The sequence below is a fragment of the Natrix helvetica genome, assembly GCF_964273705.1.
Source record: "Natrix helvetica genome assembly, chromosome: 2".
Lineage (NCBI taxonomy): Eukaryota > Metazoa > Chordata > Lepidosauria > Squamata > Natricidae > Natrix > Natrix helvetica.
In genome coordinates this window covers 17297007-17315103 of record NC_138552.1, presented here as the reverse complement: position 1 = coordinate 17315103, position 18097 = coordinate 17297007, and the positions used below count along the sequence as shown (strand labels likewise).

The 18097-nt window shown below is 39.8% G+C and overlaps 1 protein-coding gene across 3 annotated transcripts in view; it reads right to left on the bottom strand.

Annotated features, from left to right (window-relative positions):
- The window catches only part of ZNF532 (zinc finger protein 532), a 73127-nt gene that overhangs the window by 35576 nt on the left and 19454 nt on the right, over positions 1 to 18097 (bottom strand). For all 3 annotated transcript variants that reach the window (XM_081943618.1, XM_081943620.1, XM_081943619.1), the window contains exon 2: positions 6276 to 8642. In XM_081943618.1, coding sequence (XP_081799744.1) covers positions 6276 to 8615 — 2340 coding nt within the window. In that variant the 5' untranslated portion in view covers positions 8616 to 8642. The remainder of the gene's footprint in view (positions 1 to 6275; positions 8643 to 18097) is intronic.

Here is an 18097-nt window from a genome sequence, read left to right as displayed (position 1 = left end):
GTTGTGGGTTGTGAGAACATAACATAACTGTTATCACTTCTGTCTTCTGGCAACTCTCCACAAGCACACCAGGTGTCCTGTAAAGCATCTGCCCGAATTGGGATGACAGGTGTCATACAATCCTGATCTGGGTTGCTTTCTTTAGTCACTGGAAAGGGACCAATGCATTTTGAGTCTAATTTCTTGGAAGGTCTCTCAGAATTTAAACATTTTGAAGAAAGGCATATTAAATCTCCTTCAGCAATTTTAGTCTTCTTATGTCTATGTGCAACTGCTGCTTTTTTGTACGTATCTTTGTCAGTTTGACCTGTTCTTCTTGGACTTCTTGCTTCTCCAAAAGAAATCTGTGCTGTGTGAGGAACATCACTTTCTTTCCTGGATGTTGGTAAAACAGGTAGAATTCATGTGTTGCCTGGAATGAAGACACACCAATAGAGTATGCAGCATTGTTGTAAGCAGTCCGATTGTCTGGTAAGAAATGTCACATTTTAAATATTGCTCCAATATTTGGAGCTGGTTAATCTTTTTAGTTTCTCTGTTGAAAGCCAGAAGATGAATTTTAATATTTAACAATTGCAAGGGTCTTCCAAAATTTGGAAGTAAATTGACTACAGTTTAGTTATGACATGATTGACTAATCCTTTGTATCTAAAGACATTTTAAAAAACCGAGTTATTTTGGGGGCCATTGGAAGACCTTTGCAAGGAATGAAATGGGCCAATTTGGTAAACAAATCCACTATAATAAATAAGGTAATATAATTCCGCATCAGAGGAAGATCAGTGAAGAAATCTAGAAACACAATCTTCCTTGGTGTATTTAGCAATTGAAAACAATCTTGCTGACTTACCAGGGATTGGCTTTGCTCTTTGGCGTACATGACAAAAGGAAACCTGATCCCTTCTATCTCCATGGATGCGGGACCACCAACATTCTCTGAGGGCTCTTTGTTGGGTTTTGAATATCCCCATGTTCTGCTGTTTGTTGTTGTGTCACAGGTAGTTCCTCCCCTGGAGGAAGAGGCATACAGTATATAAACGCCTATTGTGCAATACCTGCCCTTTGTTGTGGTCTGCCGGTGGCCGGCGGAGCTGGCAGCAGAGTTGGACAGTGAGGAGGTTTGGGAGGAAAATGAGGCTGTCCTGGAGTCTGGGGAAGGCTCAGACGAGGGCTCTGCATCAGAGGCAGAGAGTGGGCCAGGATCATCTTGGAGTTATGTGCTCCCTCCAGAGCCCCCAGTCAGACGTCAGCAAGGCAGAGGAACAGGGGGAGCCTCTTCCCAGTGCATGCATGTGCAAAGCTGCCAGAAGGCAAGAACAATTAAGACAAAAGGGGTGATTCGGGAGTAAAGCTTGGAGACGATTGGCCTCTCCCATAAGCCATAAAGGAGGAGCAAAGGAACATGAGCCTTTGCAAGAAGCAACTTTGTTCGTTCTGGTCGGTTTCAATTCTGAAGCTCCATTTGGACTCTGTGCTCTGTGTGGCCTTGCAAAGCTAATTGGCAATTAGGTCTTTGGCAGCATTTCAAGGGAGATAAAGGTGGGTGCTTATCAGCCTTATCTCGAAAGACTTTGGCAGACTTCTGTTGGACTCTTTACAAACTATTTGTGACTCATTACGGGCTGTGAATGAACATAATTCACAGCCATTGAAATAAGAAGAGGATTTTTGGGACTAAGTGTGTGCTTTTTACTGTCTCAGGAAGCTTAGGTTAGAACACCCTTTTGCCATTGTGAAAAAGTGAAACAGTACCTTGCTGGGCTTCCTTGAGTTCATTTACCTGGGCTCTGTAGTATGCATCCTGCTTCTGCTGTATCTTAATTCACTCAGAAATCAACAACTTGCCTTACTGCTCCCAGCCTTTTGTGTTGATTTGCCTTAGGGTGAAACTCAATGTTGCTTGGTTGCAGGATTGTTGCTGGTGTGTGTGTGTGAGAGAGAGAGAGAGTGAGGGAGGGAGGGAGGGAGGGAGGGAGGGGGAGATTAAGGACATTCATCTTCTGACTTGTGTGAGAGAGGGTCTGGAAGCTTGTTGTGGGACACATGAGATGTAAATGTCAAATTGAGAGAAAGCTTCAAGGAGTGAGAGCTGGTGAAGTTTCCCTGAGATGCTGTCCGGGATCAAGCTGGGGATTTTCTGACTTCGTGCTCCATTGCTCTACAAGTTCTGCATCTTATTGTTGTGGTTGGCACTTTTACTAGGCACGATCTGGCTAGGTGTCCAAGTGTCTCACTTTAAAAACATAGTCCTTGATCTTTTCTTTTCCTTCTCTCCCAACCACAGGATTATCAGTTAGTCCAATTTGCCTGGGCTTTCCACGCTGCATTCTGACATCATTGGGAGGAATGACCCAATGTGGGAAGATAGGCTGCAGGTTCATTTCTCCTTCCTGTTTCTCCTCTGCCTCAAATCCTTCAGTTGGGCACCTATAATTATACCACATTGACAGAGCTCTTCCAGGATATTTGTGGTGCTTTACCTCACCAGTTTCATCTCTCAGGTCATCAGTCAGCCCTTCTCTGAACTGATCGTCAGGGCTAATTCATTCCACCCCACATCATCAACAAATAAATTAAAGTCTGAAATATATTTCCTTACTCTTTGTCTCAATCAACAGCATTGTCCACTTGGCTGCTGCTTCCCTCAGCAAGCTCAACGCAAAAGTTATTTTGGTGTGATCAGCGGGAAATTCCACTGGTCTGCCTGACAATGACATCTCACACCAGGAACCAAAATATGGACTTGATCCTGGTCCTCTCCAAGATTCTACGGCACTGTTGTGATGCTGTGGGTCGAGGCAAAGTGTTCTCCAGTTACTGTGTTAGTTGTTATCATGGAATTCCATAAGGTAGTCATCTGTACATCTATTTGCTGTTGGTGTTTTAAAAACACGGCTGCCAGACACTCAGCGGTTAGAAGGGTTCCTTGAGGATTGGACACCATTCTTGAAATTCCTCTCTTGGGAAAAGAGTAGGAGACTTGCAAGATTGAGTCAGCCCTCATAGCTAAATCAAACAGGAAACAGGAGAAAATGAACTGATTCTATTTTATTGTGAGTCTACATTAGCAGACTCTTGCAAGTCTGAATCTACAAACTTTCTGATGACGCCATTTTCAACGGCTTATTTCATTGGGGGGAGGGGGGTTCCCCTAATTTTCTTTCTCTGAGTAATAAGTCCCTGGGGGCTCCTGCTTCTCTTTGTCTACCTGTTTTCTAGATAGCATCTCTTCCCTGTTTCCCAATGCCAAACATTCCATTACATCTACTGAGACAAAAAGAAATCAAAAGTACTAAAAAAAATTCAGTGACTTTGAGAGCAATTAATGTTTATTCATCCATGCGCATGTATGGAAGCGCCAAAGGCTTAAAGGACAGGTAAGGAGCTCGGGTGGGCAGGTAGGCCCTCTGGAGCACCGTACCGGAACGGTACCCGGTGCTCCGGTACGCCCGTACCGGGGCGTACCGCCTGCAACCCACCACTGCCTGGGGGTCACATGTGATCAGCTTTTGAGATCTTCTGGTAAGCAAAGTCAATGAGAAAACCAGATTCACTTAAGAAAGCATGTTACTAACTTAACAACTGCAGTAATTCACTTATCAACTGGGGCAAGAAGGGTTATAAAATGGGAGAAAAATTCACTTAACAAATGTCTTGCTTAACAACAGAAAAGTTGGGGTCATAACTGAGGTCATAGGTCTACCTGTATAAATGTTTTAAATAAATAAATATGAAATCAAGGGCTGCTAGGGAAAAATTGCAGGTAAACCTATTTTAAATGGAATTGTTCTTATTCCTCCACATCTATCACAAGCTGAAATAAAAACTATTCAGACTGAGAATCTATATTTATTCTTTTTCTTCACCAGAAGAAACATGAATGCCTCTGAGGCATACAAGAGGCCTTGGATAGTTTTTCCTCACTCTGCATACAACGTACAACCATTTACAGTATTTTCTCTTTTTAAAACTTGTGCCACATTTTTTACTTGGACAGTCAATTGCCAGAGAAGGTTTAAAGAAATGAAGTAAAGATAGATAGCTGGGCTTATTTCTTCTTTTGTTGTCAGTAAGTAGGAAAATGTCAATTATTTGGAAGAACATCTATTAGCATTTGGGATGTTTCGTTTGTATTGTTGCCACCACTGTAAATCCTTAATGCAAAATCCATTTTGGCAGAGGATATAGAGTTATTCCATCTATCCCATTAAAACCCATTTAGCATAGAAGTTGTTGAGCCAAGCACAAAATCTGCCATGTAAAAGGAAACAAGGACTATTAATTGCCAACTTCACACACACACACAAAAGTGAGAGGCCTATATATCACAGCAGACATATTGTTACATGGACTTCATGCAAAAATATTGCTGAAAAGACTAAAGGCCAGAATAAGGAAACTATATAGAAAAAGCTTAACTGAGATTTTTAAAAAAGGAAATGGTTACATCAGTTGATTGATGAACTGGAAAGTTCCCATAAATAAGGTTGCATTATGCAAATTGAGTAAATAGCAAAATTTGCTTAGCATAAATTCAAGCACTTATAAAAACAGAAAATGTGTTAAGTAACTCTTGATTGTCAAAACCAAATGTCACATGAAAAAACTCTTTAAATCTCAGCAAAGAATGAACGGTCTTTTGCTGCCACTTTGCTTTTCATTCCCTCATATTTATTCATGTTGAAAATGTCCAACATGGAATATTCAGTAACGATGCCAACAAAACCTCTAACACAGCTATTTCTCAAACAGCTTCTTTCTATTGTGTGTCTTAAGATTTATAGGAATTGTTGCCTTCTGCACTTTTGTTTTTAGTTATATATTCCTTTTGTTATTTTTATAAATAACACAAGGTGGTAAACTTATCTATTACTCCATTTTCCTCCTGTTTTCTCAATAACCACAACCGAGTGGAGGTAGGTTGGGCTGAAGGAGAGTGACTGGCTCAAAGTCATTGAACTGGTCTTCATGCCTAAACTGGGACTATAACTCACAGTCTCCTGGTGATTGGCCTAAAGCAGTGATGGTGAATCTTTTCAGCACCGAGTGCTGAAAAGGGAGCCCGCATGCCCACTTGTCTGGGATGCGACCCGGAAGACGAGCATGTGCGTCAGCCAGGGGGCATGCGCACACTGGAAAATGCACTTCCAGTTTCCAGTGGGTGCATGTGCACCAGCCAGCTAGACTTGTTCACTGGTGCGCATGCGTGCGCGATGACCAACTGGCTAGTGCGCATGCTCATGCCGGAAAACAGAAGATCAGCTCTTCCACTTTCCGGCACTGCTGTAGCACAAAGGCCAGCCGATCATCATGCGCGCATCCGTGCCGGAAAGCAGGAAAATGAATGGGCGACAGCGCATGTGCCAGGCAACATGGCTCTGCGTGCCACTTCGGGCACAGGTGCCATAGGTTCACCATTACAGGCCTAAAGTAACCAAGGTAGCTTTCATGCCTAAGAAGAGACTAGAATTCAGTGCTTTCCATTTTCTAGGTTGGTGCCTTAACCACTAGACCACACCGCAATTTGCACCTGATATCTACAATCATCATGCTGAAGAACGATATATGTAAACCGATAATCATATAATGGGGCCTGAGCTGTAATTTACATAATGCTTATTCCTACCATTGTTATCCTTTAAAAAAAAGTTGCTTGGAACCACAAGAACAATCTGTAGAAAGGCAGAAAAGGGTGTGGAGAGAAAGGTAGCATCTTTTTTCTAATTCACTCCATTTCCAGATCCCAACAAAAGTCAGAGAGACAAGGAAAATGAGCTAGTTCCATAGTTATGGATTTAGTCTATAACCTTCATTAGCAGATTCTGCACTAACCCTGCAGAAATGTTTTACTGCAGTGTTTCCCAACTGGGTCACTTTAAGATGTGTGGACTTCAACTCCCAGAATTCTGGGAGCTGAAGTCCTCAGTTCTTAAAGTGGCTAGAGTTAAGACACACCGTTTTACTGTTTTACAGTTGACTTTACCTTTTGTTTTCTGGGCTATGATAACTCAATTCTGACTTTTCAGCATAGATCTAAAGAGATAACTATATCCTTGTATTCTAATTGAATAAAGGACTAAGTAGGAATTCCAAGCCCCTTTTGTCCTTTCAAAGCAGTAACCAATTTCTAAACAATTCCTCCCAATTTAAAATCACCCTTCCACTGCTTTGCTATAAAGATAGCTTACGCTTATAAGAAAGCTAGGAAAAAGCCCCCATCCAAAAGTTTTTTTGCACACGGCAAAAATATGGAATGTAAACATAAGATACTGTACTTGTCCACTTGAATCTGCAGCCTGCTGGAAGTGGGTGGCTAGAGACGTTTCATCTTGGAAAACTTCATTACATTCCAAACACTTCAGACTATGCCTGCACAACTTCGAAGAATCTTCATCTAGAGGCATGGCTGGTGGAACAGGCGTACTTGAAGGAGCCGATATGACTGTCCCAGTTATGCCGGACTGGATCTTTGTTATGGTGTGGGTGCTCACTCCGGTCGGATTCGGAAGAATGGACGACGTAACAGAACTATTGCTTGTGGGAGAAGCTATCATCTGATCGGCAGGAACCGGCTTCAGAATCAAATGGGAACACTGCATCACCACCCCTTTCTCTTTGTGACCCCGTGCATGAGAAAGGAGGCTGCATTTGTTATAGAAAACCAGGTTTTTTGTGCAGTGGTTACAGGTGACTTCGATCCGCACGCTCCTCCGGTCGTAGTGCTGGGCCAGGCTTTTTTCAAGGGCGAAGGAGTCGCCGCATTCCAAACACTTGTAACCGCGTGTCGGTAAAGCAATGCCCGCATTTATAGGAGGGCTAAGGTTCGGGATATAAACCGGGACGGGGTTAACACTGCTGAGCACCTTGTTGAAAGCTTCAACGACAGAGCTCTGGAGAGAGGACACCACCTGAACCCGAGACACTTTTTTCGAAGGCTGAGACGCGGCTGCAGAAATTATTGCCTGCTTAATCTGTTGCTGAGGTTTCGTGAGCACTTGGCGGAGTTCGGAGGTGGCCTGAGCACTTTGAGGCAGTAGGTTAAGGTTGGCAAGATGGACCGTCTTTGGCACAAGTTTTGCGCTGGCAAGGCTTGAGGCGGGCACCACAACTGTTTGCTGCTGTATAGCGTTGGCGGCTTTGATGATGGCGCTGCTGGCGCTTTGCACCGAAGCAGCGGATATGACGGTGGCTTTCACCGTGGTGTTGTTTGCAAGTTTCAGATTGATCACCTGTGACCCTGCCGTCTTGACAGCCGAAACGGGAAGGAAAGCAGTTGCCACAGGCTTAATGGTGACTTGTTTGGGAGTGAGCTCTGCAGAAGCCACCGCGTTCGTGACCACTGTTGATTGGAGAGGTGCCCTGGGGGGAGAAGAAAGAACTGCAGCAGAAGTCGGGGAAGACAGCAACGACGTCACAGAAGCCACCATGGAAGCTGCTTGCTCTGGTTTCCTACCGCTGTCCAAATCAACTTCGGGCAACACACGCGTGACCGTTCTCTTGATCTCCCCCGAGGACGTCTTGATGGTTTTGATGCGCACTTTGGGGATAGCTGGCGTCGAGCCTGCAGGCGATGGTGGGGAACCTTTGCTGCTGTTTTCACTTGATATGCTCCTGGGACTGTCGGGTTGTTTGACAGGGGGCTTTTTTGCACAGTCAATGAGACTCTGAGACTCGGGGGATTTGTCCACAGCACGGGGGCTTTCACTGGTATCTTTCTGCAAGGGAGAGGATCCCCTTGAATTGGATTGTGGGTCTTTGCTAGTGTCCGTGGCTGCTTTTTTAGCACTTAGAGCTGCAATTGCGGCAATACAGGAAGAGAGTTTTGCTGAGGATTTTGCTTTAGCCTGGGAAAGACTGGTAAGGGTTGCGTCTCCTTTCTCTGTATTTATTTTCCCATCGACTGCTCTGTTTTCAAGGAGCTTCTCGGAGTTTTCTTTAAGCAGCTTGTCATCTATCTTCCTAGCTTTAAAGGGTTCATAGTGACCTAAAGGTGATGGGTTTGTTTCTGAGTCTCTTTTAGACACCTTGGGTTTATCAGAATTACCTGAACCTGCAACTCCGTGTTTCATTAGGTTTTCTCCTCCAAGTACTTTTAACTTCTCATAGTCCTGTTGGGAGACAGACCTTGTTAATACGTTTGTTCTGAAGTTTCCACGCATGTCCTCTTTATCTGGGGGATCGTCCACCTCGATTTTTTCATCATCGTCAAACTCTTCAGCACTTGAGATGGGACTAAATTGGTTAAAGGCAGACTCTTTCAGTGTATTTTCCGAGACGGCGCCCTCGTCTTTGAGCGATTTGCCTTCCTCTTTATTAAAACTTTCTAGAGCGGATACCGTTAAGAAACCGTTGTGCAACCCATTGCCTGTGGAATGGTGGTTGTCTTTCTCTGCTCCTTCAGAGGAATCAATTGTCCGCACATTTTTCACAATGACACTTACACCCACGTCAGATGAGGAGGGTGCGTGGGAATCATCCTCCGGATGGACATTCTGCTTTATATGGCTGTCATGATCCTCGTGGCCAGATTCAATAGCCGCTTTTGGGTCAACCATATCTGGTATGTCAAAGGCGGCAAGCAGATCATCGAAGTCTGGAGTCTTCATATCTCCCATGGTCACGTTAGCTTTTTAGGTGTCAATCTGCAAAACAGAACAAATTTTATGTCAGCACCTTTTGTTCTTTCAAAACGCTATCTATACGTTTCAACCAACACCCTTCTGATTTAAAAAATAATCATGAAACCCATCAGTGGAAATAAAGCTTATGTTGTTATTTTTTACTGGCTATTCTTCCAGTCCTTTGTCTCTAATTTATGTTGAAAATTCATAAATAGAATAGAACAGAACAGAATTCTTTATTGGTCAAGTGTGATTGGACACACAAGGAATTTGTCTTTGGTGCAAATATGGAAACGGTTACAATTTTGACTAATCATACCAGAAATATTTAATATAATATACAGTTAAAACATATCAGCACAACATCGTCAAAATTATCGAAACTACTAATTTTAGCTCTATTTAATGAGTTCACCACATTGCATTGAATGAAAAAGATAATTAGCATAGAGTATCTGAAAAAAATTACTGTATGCATTTCACTGAAAAATTCTTCTCCATGTTCTTTACTAAGCTTAATATTGTAAAATAGTATCACAAAAGTTCCATTAAAACATTTAACTCAATCTCGGTACTCAATGTAGCTCAATTTGTTCAGCATTCTAACACAAAAAAGAACTCTGTGTCCCTCGCTAGGGATAGGAGACAAGAAAACACCTGTTGGAGAATCATAATTATAATGTTTGATCTGTACAGGAAAAAGTTTCAGAAGAAAAATTCTTAACAGAAATTAAAATAATAATTCTAAATAAGTATATTCAGGGTCCAATGAATACCAAAGAAAGAATGACGATGTAAATATGTTCCAGAAATGGGACAAGAATTTTTTTAAAGATTTTCCTCTGTTAGATGAAGAAGGAAAGGGATTAATTTGCATGTACCTAATTCTCCCTACACGACATACAAAACTGGAAATTATTATGTTTAAATATGGATGCATTCAAATTATACCATGTCCACTATGAAAAAAACCCACAATTTTTCATTCTGATGACTTAAAAATAAAATGTAGCTAGCTAGCTAATCAAATAAGAAGCTTATCTGGAATAACTTAATACATGCACATGTAAAAAAGCACCATGCATCCAGTTCTAATTTAATTTTAGGATTATACGGCCAATTTCAAAAGTCAATCTTAGTAGTGGGCAGCAATGTGTTAAGTAAAAAGGAAAAGATTTCCTTGTCCAGTCATGTCCAATTCTGGGGTGCAGTGTTCATCTCTAATGTTTGGGCCAAGGGAGGCACAATTGTCCAAAGACAATTTCTGTGGTAATGTGGCAAGGATGGTTATACACCAAAGGCACACAGAATGCTCTCACCTTCCCACCAAGGTGGTACCTATTAATTAACTATCAATCTACTCACGCTTATATGCTTTTGAACTGCTAGGTATTAAGTAGGGACATGTAAAATATCATGCAATGTTCCAATCCTAGAATGGACTATTCCAATCAGGGAATGAGCCAATCTGAGTGTTTCACGAAGGTGCTGACCCATGGATTGGTTGATTTTGAGATCTGACCAGGGGTGGGTTCCGGCAGGCACTACTGCCGGTTCCCTCATGTGTGTGCTGCGCGTGCTTGATGTCAGCTACGCGCGCATGCGCATTGCAATTAAAATTGAACTGAAAAACAAGATGGCGCCGCTGCCCAGGGAACTGGTTTGGGGGCGTGGCAGGCCTGGGTTGCTGCCGGTTCCAGTGACCCAGGCCGCCAAACCACTACCAATTCGCCTGAACCAGTCCAAACTGGTAGGAACCCACCACTGGATCTGACCCCTTTGGTAATATAGATAATCCTCAACATATGACTATGACTGGGACCAGAATTTTAATTGCTAAGGAAGGCAATTGTTAAGTGAGTCATGCCTCACTGTTAAGTGAATCATTGCAGATGTTAAGTGAATCTGGCTCCCCCCCCCCCCCCGACTCTGCTCGTTGGAAGCTGGCTTGGAAGGTTGGAAATGATGAGCAAACCAAAGTAAGTAACTTTTTTCAGTGTCGCTGTTAACTTTGAATGTTTGGTAAACAATTGGTTGTAAGATGAGCACTTCCTGCACCTGGAATACAGTAATTTATTCCAAAGTTGAAACAATTTATTTTGGGGTAAAAACATTCAACGATGGGACATTTTGTATGCCTACTGCATTTTTTTAATGTGCTTTCGAACTGCTGGGTTGGCAGAAGCTGGGACAAGTAACAAGAGCTCACTCCGTTACGTGGTGCTAGGATTCGAACTGCCGACCTTTCTGATAGACAAGCTCTGCGTCTTAGCCACTGAGCCACAAATAGTTTATATTTAATTTGGGAGTTCCACAGATGTGATCATGCATTGTGAGTACCTCTACTTGATGATCTCTGCTGTAAACCAGAGGGAATAAATGGTGTTTGGAGATGGGAACAAATCAAGAAAAATACTGGTGTTTCAAAACATCCCTTTCTAAAACATCAGGCACATTTTAAGTTTTGTTTCTATTTTTTCAAATTAAAAAAAAATGTGTCAAACTAACTGCAATCCATCTTAATCACAAAGGTCAGTATAATGCTAAATCAAATTAGAAGCAAAGATAGCGGGTAAGGAAGAGGGAAGACATATAAACAACCAGTTTATCTCCTCTCCTCTCTTTCTCTTTCATCTTTATAAATTAGAGTTTATATATGCTCTGAAAACACCTACTGTGGAAATCAATTTGCTAGTAAATCAGTGAAATTTTAAATTGGCTTGGCAAAATTATTTGAGCAGCCTATTTAGATCTGAGGTATAAACATCTGAATATCATAGGCAAAATGAAGAGTTGGAATGGAGTGAACAGCTTACATACCAGGTGACTCAAAAATCCTATTAACAGCAAATTATGAGGCTCTATTTATCCACCACCCCTCCTTGCTTCGTCCAAATTTACCATTACAGTATCTAACAACAAAAATATTTCCTTCAATATTTTTGCCTTTTATTGGATTTGCTCTCCCCAAATTAGGTAAACTGACAAAACCAATTGGTAATCTTGAAAAACTGAAAAAGGACTCCTTAGTTTGCACTGCTGGAATGGGTAACTCGCTTCTCTCCAAATATTATTGCAAAACAGAGATTATCATAATTACATTTGTTGAAGGATGATCACAGTATAAATGCCAAAAAGATAAAATAGTCCATCAAATAAAATCCTTTTATATACCCACACGCTAGTCATTTGCATGCCTGTATATTAAAGCAGTGCAGCAGTTTAGAATCAATTCCAAAAATTGTACCAATGGCTGCAAAGGGCACTCATGAGCCCGACTCATTTGAAGAATTTCAGACGCATTCTATCTTGATGAATCGCTTTTTCTGAATCAAATCCAAAACACTGGACAGATAGTCCTCGTCTTACAACGGTTCGTTAAGTGACCTTTCAAAGTTGCAACATCACTGAAAAAAGTGACTTATATCGGAAAAATAAAAATAAAAGATTGGCTGGAGGAGATTACCACACACCAAATTGAACTAAACACCGGAATTATTTCTGTTAGGAATTATAAAAGGAAATTATGAAAAAAATGTTAGATACTTAATTCTATACACAATCACGGCAGCGAGAATTACATTCACACAAAACTGGAAAAATAATAACACATCAACAGAAGAAAATGCAATAAAAATATTGGAATGTGTAAAGATGGATAGGCTCACAAAAGAATTAAAAGAGAAAGAAGAATCTGAATACTACTCCGTATGGGATTTGTAGTATAATCGGCAAGAGGAAAAGGGGGGGGGGGAGCAGGAAAGCAAAAAAGAAAGGAAGAAAGATCAACAAATTAAAAAACAACCACAAACTGATTTAAAAAATGAGTTTTGCCCCATTTTACAACCATTCTTGCCACATTCGTTAAGTGAATCAGTGCAGTTGTTAAGTTAGTAACAGCGCTGTTAAGTGAATCTTGACTTCCCCATTCACTTTGCTTGTCAGAAGGTCACAAAAAATGGATCACGTGACCCTGGGATACTGCAATGGTCATAAATATGGATCAGTGGCCAAGCGTCTGAATTTTGATCACATGACCATGGGGATGCTGCAACGGTTGTAAGCGTGAAAAGCATTTGTAAATCACTTTTTTCAGTGCGGCTGTAACTTTGAACGGTGACTAAACAAACTGTTGTACATCGAGGACCATCTGTACTCAATTTAACAGGGAAAAGTAAATAAATGCTTTCTTTTTTCTCCCATAAAAACAATATGGTCTGAAATGCATTAGCAATGTACAGACCTAATTCTACAATTCTTCCTCAATTATATCTTCTACAACTTGGGAAAAGACGGAAGCTTTGTCACATTGGCAAATAAGAGTTGCTTAGGCAACAGACCTTAAGCAACCTAATTTGCTTTGTAGTCCCATTCTTCCAATGTGGAAATATGCTCTGTTAACTCCAGAGCATAACTTCCAACACCTCTGCTGTAGGAAACCATGAGAGATCAGTATAGAATAGCTTCTTATCTTGTACATTAAGCCCTACCAAACCTTTCTTACATTGTTCATAGCTGGGACAATAGTGTTTAATTTCCTGGCCTCAGTAAAACCATTTCTATGTGAGATTTTATTGTATAATTGCTCTGCTTCCTTTATGGAATTTTTGAGAATCCAGATAATATGGTAATAACTTTGTAATCCCGCAACATTTTTCTACTATTGCACCTATCTTCCCCAATCATTGTTTTAAAATTGTTGGTGAAGAGGGCAAGAAACAACCAGAATTGCCAACACTGGCCTGAAAATAAGCAACCGGAATGGAGTGAGAATTGCTTTTAGAGAAACAAAATGATCCTCTAAGAATGCTCTTCTTTCTAGTGTGATATTCAATTACAAACAGTGGACACCTCTGAGAGACTTTGTGTCACGTCACAAATAGTTTTCTTTTTGTTTTACATTAAATAGATATTCAATTCAAAACAGCCGATACTTCAGAAGATCTTATCAAATGATTTAAAAACATTTTTAAACAGATTTGTTTTCATTTAGAACCTCAGTAGAGACTATGTATTTTCTCCGGCAAAGTCTCATGCCTTCTGCAACCAAGTATTTCCCTTCAGTCTCGCCTTCTCTGAGCTTACAAAATAGGAAATATGTCACAGAACAGAGCAATATATCTTACTCAAAGTAAGCAAGATCTACTGTTCTTGGTTGCTTCAAAGCACGACGAGGTCAGATTGCAATAATACACACATACAGAGAATTTTTAAGTATGCTTTAAAATGAACAGAGTGATCCATTTCAACCACTGTTTTTCTCTTCTTTGTTTGAAGAAACAGAGTTTAAAAATAAGGAATCTGGGATTTCCTTCATATGGCATCCGGGGTGCCATTTGGCCTCTCTTGGTGCCTACCAGTCTTCCTGTCCACTTGCCTTTTTATTTTTTATTTGACTTAAATAAATTCATTAAAAATAAATAAATAGGAAGCCAGCATACTAAGTAGACAAGTATGATCTTCTAGGAGCCTTATTTACAAGAATGCCCTCCTAGCCTAATATCAATTTAATGATATTACAATATTTTTTTTAGAAAACAAAAAGGGTTTGCTTGCAAGTGTGCCCACCTGACCTGGAAAAAGATAAACCTTAGCCAAGATATCAGCCAGTATCTTTCTTCAGAAGACATGACAGAATAGCGGCTAGGCTTCTGATAAATTGCTGTGATCAGAAAAACTAATCAGAAAAAGTCAAATTGTAGAGTTTTATTGCAATGAATAAAAAACAAAGGAATATAAGAGTACTCAAGTTTCCCAGTTACTGTGTGGCAAACCTCAAGGTTTTGGAAAAAAATTAGGCTTTAACAATTGGGAGGCTACTGAAGTGCAAAATGTTTAAGACAATCTACACATGCTGCAACTGCCACAATAGGTTTTCAACATCCTACAATTGTTAATTGATAATGTCCTTGTTACCTATCTCACACATAACCTGCATCTGAATCATCAACCTGTCTTCTCTTTCCCTTCCCCACAGTTCCTCCCAACGTAAATCCTAAATCTGTCTCACTGCTCCGTACATCTGATGAAGGGAGCGGCAGCTACAAATGCGTCTGGCTTTTAATAAAATGTGTTGGTCAGAAAAAGGACCCAGACAGTGGGATTCATACTGCAAAGACTGTCAGGGGTACAACATTCATGTTGATTTACAGCTTTATTATAAATGTTGACGGTGCTCTTGTTGGCTGGGAAGCTGGCAGCCGAGTGCCACACAATGGGGTGAGCTCCCATCTTTGTCCCGGTTCCTGCCAACTTAGCAGTTTGAAACCATTCAAATGCAAGTAGACAAATAGGTACCACTTTTGTGGGAAGCTAACAGCACTCCATGACGTGATGCTGGCCACATCACTATGGACATATATTTGGACAGCACCGGCTCAATGGCTTTAAAACGGAGTTGAGCAATGCCCCCTCTAGTTGGCAGTTTCATTTTTAGCTTGAAAGAAAGGGTTGCTAATGAACATATTCCAAGGAGGTATCTAGCACTGTCATGGAACTAAAAATTAGGGTCTGGTAGCTCAGGCTGGCCAATGCACTTAATAATAGATGCTATTCTATCTTAAGAAGTTGTAAGATCCTGCAATGCGGTACTAATGCATGAATTTTGGGTTATTCTCATGTAATGCGTCCAACTAGGGATCTTGACAGGAGAGTACTATACATGTCATAACACTACATGAAATGCTACCAAATTTTTTATTTGTAAAAGAAGATTAGAAAATACACAACTGGATAAGCAGATGAAATCGCATAACAGACTAAACCAGGATGAGGTTTATTTGGTTTTGGTTTAGCACACTGTTTGAATTCAGTCACTGTAGCTTATTTGTAAAATCATGGATAAAATAAATTATGACTTAAGCAAAGGTATAAACCCAGCTTCAGAAATGTCTATGGCTCACTGCTTAACTTAACAAGAAAACAAGAAAAAAATGCAAAGAAAATAAGAGAACATAGTATGTGATAAATCAAAATTAAGCAGAAGAGTTATTGAGAACTTTGATTTCAGCATTCAAATTATACCTTGGGGAGAATCTTCCTCCAGTTAAAATCATTATTTGTGATTTTTCTCCAAAGTAAACTATTGCAGCTGAATATAAGCAATGAAAAGATATTTGTCTTTCCTTTAAAAACTAAGTAATCAAATTGTAATACTATCATTTTATTGATATGTTTTTGTGTTACTTAGATTATTATTTTTAAAAGTGAAAGAACAGCAAAGTTTGTGAAGGAAGAGTCAGATAATGGCCTAAACTGTACTTTCCAGTTCTGTATTTTAAAAAGCTATTTAAAAGCAAAATCAAGTTTCTTTTAGGAAAATATGCTTCTTTATTATTTAAGATGGCATGTTTACAGATGAATTTTTTTCTTTACTAATATACCTAAGAAATGGCATTAAATATCCTTAAATATATATTTTTTCAAAAAGGCAATGTTAATTTTCCCTTATTTTCAAATGCAACTGATCCAACTGATCAATGTTATTCAATGGAAAATCTGAAATTATAGGAATTAATTTAATTATGTACTAATGCAACTGAATATGAAAACATTAACTGTTTTAAAAGAAATATTGAATTAACCAAAAGCAGAATTTTATTTTTTAAAAAATACAATTGTTTATTTATTTAAAAAAGGGAACATCAATAACTAACCTGAAATTGCTTTAATTTTCAAAGGGATAAAAATAAATCAACTGTGATCTAGTTACTTGGAAAGATATTTGTGAGGGACGCTTTAAATTTAGAAATCAACACTAAGCAGGAGGTTAGATTTGATGCCCTAAATAGTCTATTCTAACTCTAGGGATTTGATGATCATTTGCAACCTTTTAATGTATTGTTTTCCATAGCATATTGAGTCAGTATACACCATCCGTTTTCTGAACAGCAGGATACACTTCATGTAAATGTGGTTCATAATTACTTTCATATCAGCTAATACATCATACCTTAACTAGATGTCTAAGGCTGCCTTTGCAATACAAATCTTAAGCAATAACCATGAGGTTTAAGTTTGAACACTAGAATCATAATATTGGAAGGAGTCACCCTTCTGTTCAGGGAGAAATTCAAATGAAAGCATCTGTGACAGATGGCTATCCAGTTCCTGCTTTAAAAACATGTCCCCATAGAAAGAAGCCGATCAACTCCCACAACAATTAGTTCCACTGTCAACCTGCTCTTCCCATTTCCAAAAGTTTTTCTTAACATTTAACTAAATGAATCTCCTCCTCTAACTTAGGCTTTCCCAATGTTGGTGATTTTAAGATGTGTGGACTTCAACTCCCAGAATTCCCCAGCAAGCCATGGGGAACATCTTAAAATCACCAACATTGGCAAACCATGTTCTAACTGAATCTGTTTCTTGCAGTATATAACAATAGAAAGGTTTTTTTTTAAGTAAAGAAAATTTTCTTCTATGCAACACTTCTTCGGGTTCTTGAAAAGTGATTTATAAGTCTGCTTCCCAGTCTTTCTTCAAGCCTGTTTCCCTCAATTTCTCCCTTATCATCTTCATTGATCTTCTATTTGTTCCAGTTTCTCTGAATCTTTCTTAAACTGTAAGGATCTATCAAATCTTAATATACTTCTTGAGGCAGAATTTGACACAGAATAGAGGGGTATTCAAAATAAAGGTAGTCCTAACTTCTAAACATTTGATTAACAATTCTTCAAAGTGACTTACAACTGGTTCTTGCACTTATGACAGTACCCCCCACAGTCATGTGATCAAAATTCAGTACCCCCCACAGTCATGTGATCAAAATTTGACAACTGCCATGTATTCATGATTGCGGTGTCCTGGGGTCATGTGATCACCATTGGCATATTTCCAACAAACTAAGTAAAGGGGGAAGGCAGATTAAGCTTAACTACATGACTCACTTAATGACCAGATTAAAAGGGTACAACTCACTTAACGACCACATTACTTAGCAATAGGAAGTTTTGATCCCAATTGTGTAAGTCAAAGACTATTTCTATTTGCCAAATTCCTTGAGATACTAAGGGTAGGCATACCTCCTACCTTGGTTTCTGCTTCAGCATATTCACCTGTTCTAAGAATTAAGAGTTCCAACACACCAAGAAATTGAAGATGGCTGGACATAAGATATGAAATGGTTCTAAGCCCGATAGGTTCCTGCAACAGTGATGTCAAAACAATACTTAAATCCACCTTTTTGAAATGTTAATCTAATTTCTTCAGGTATCTGAACTTCCTAACTGGGTTATGGATCTAATCAAAACAAGCCAGGATCTATTGATAAGATAGCAGAGACATGAAAGCAGTGTTCTAATATCTAAGGGACTGCCCAAAGAACAGGGGGGTCAACCTATTATCCAAAGCACCTGAAGGTAGGACAAGAAGCGATAGATGGAAACTAATCAAGGAGAAAACTAATCTAGAACCAAGGAGAAATTTCCTGACAGTTAGAACAATTAATCAGTGGAATGACTTGCCTCCAGAAGGCG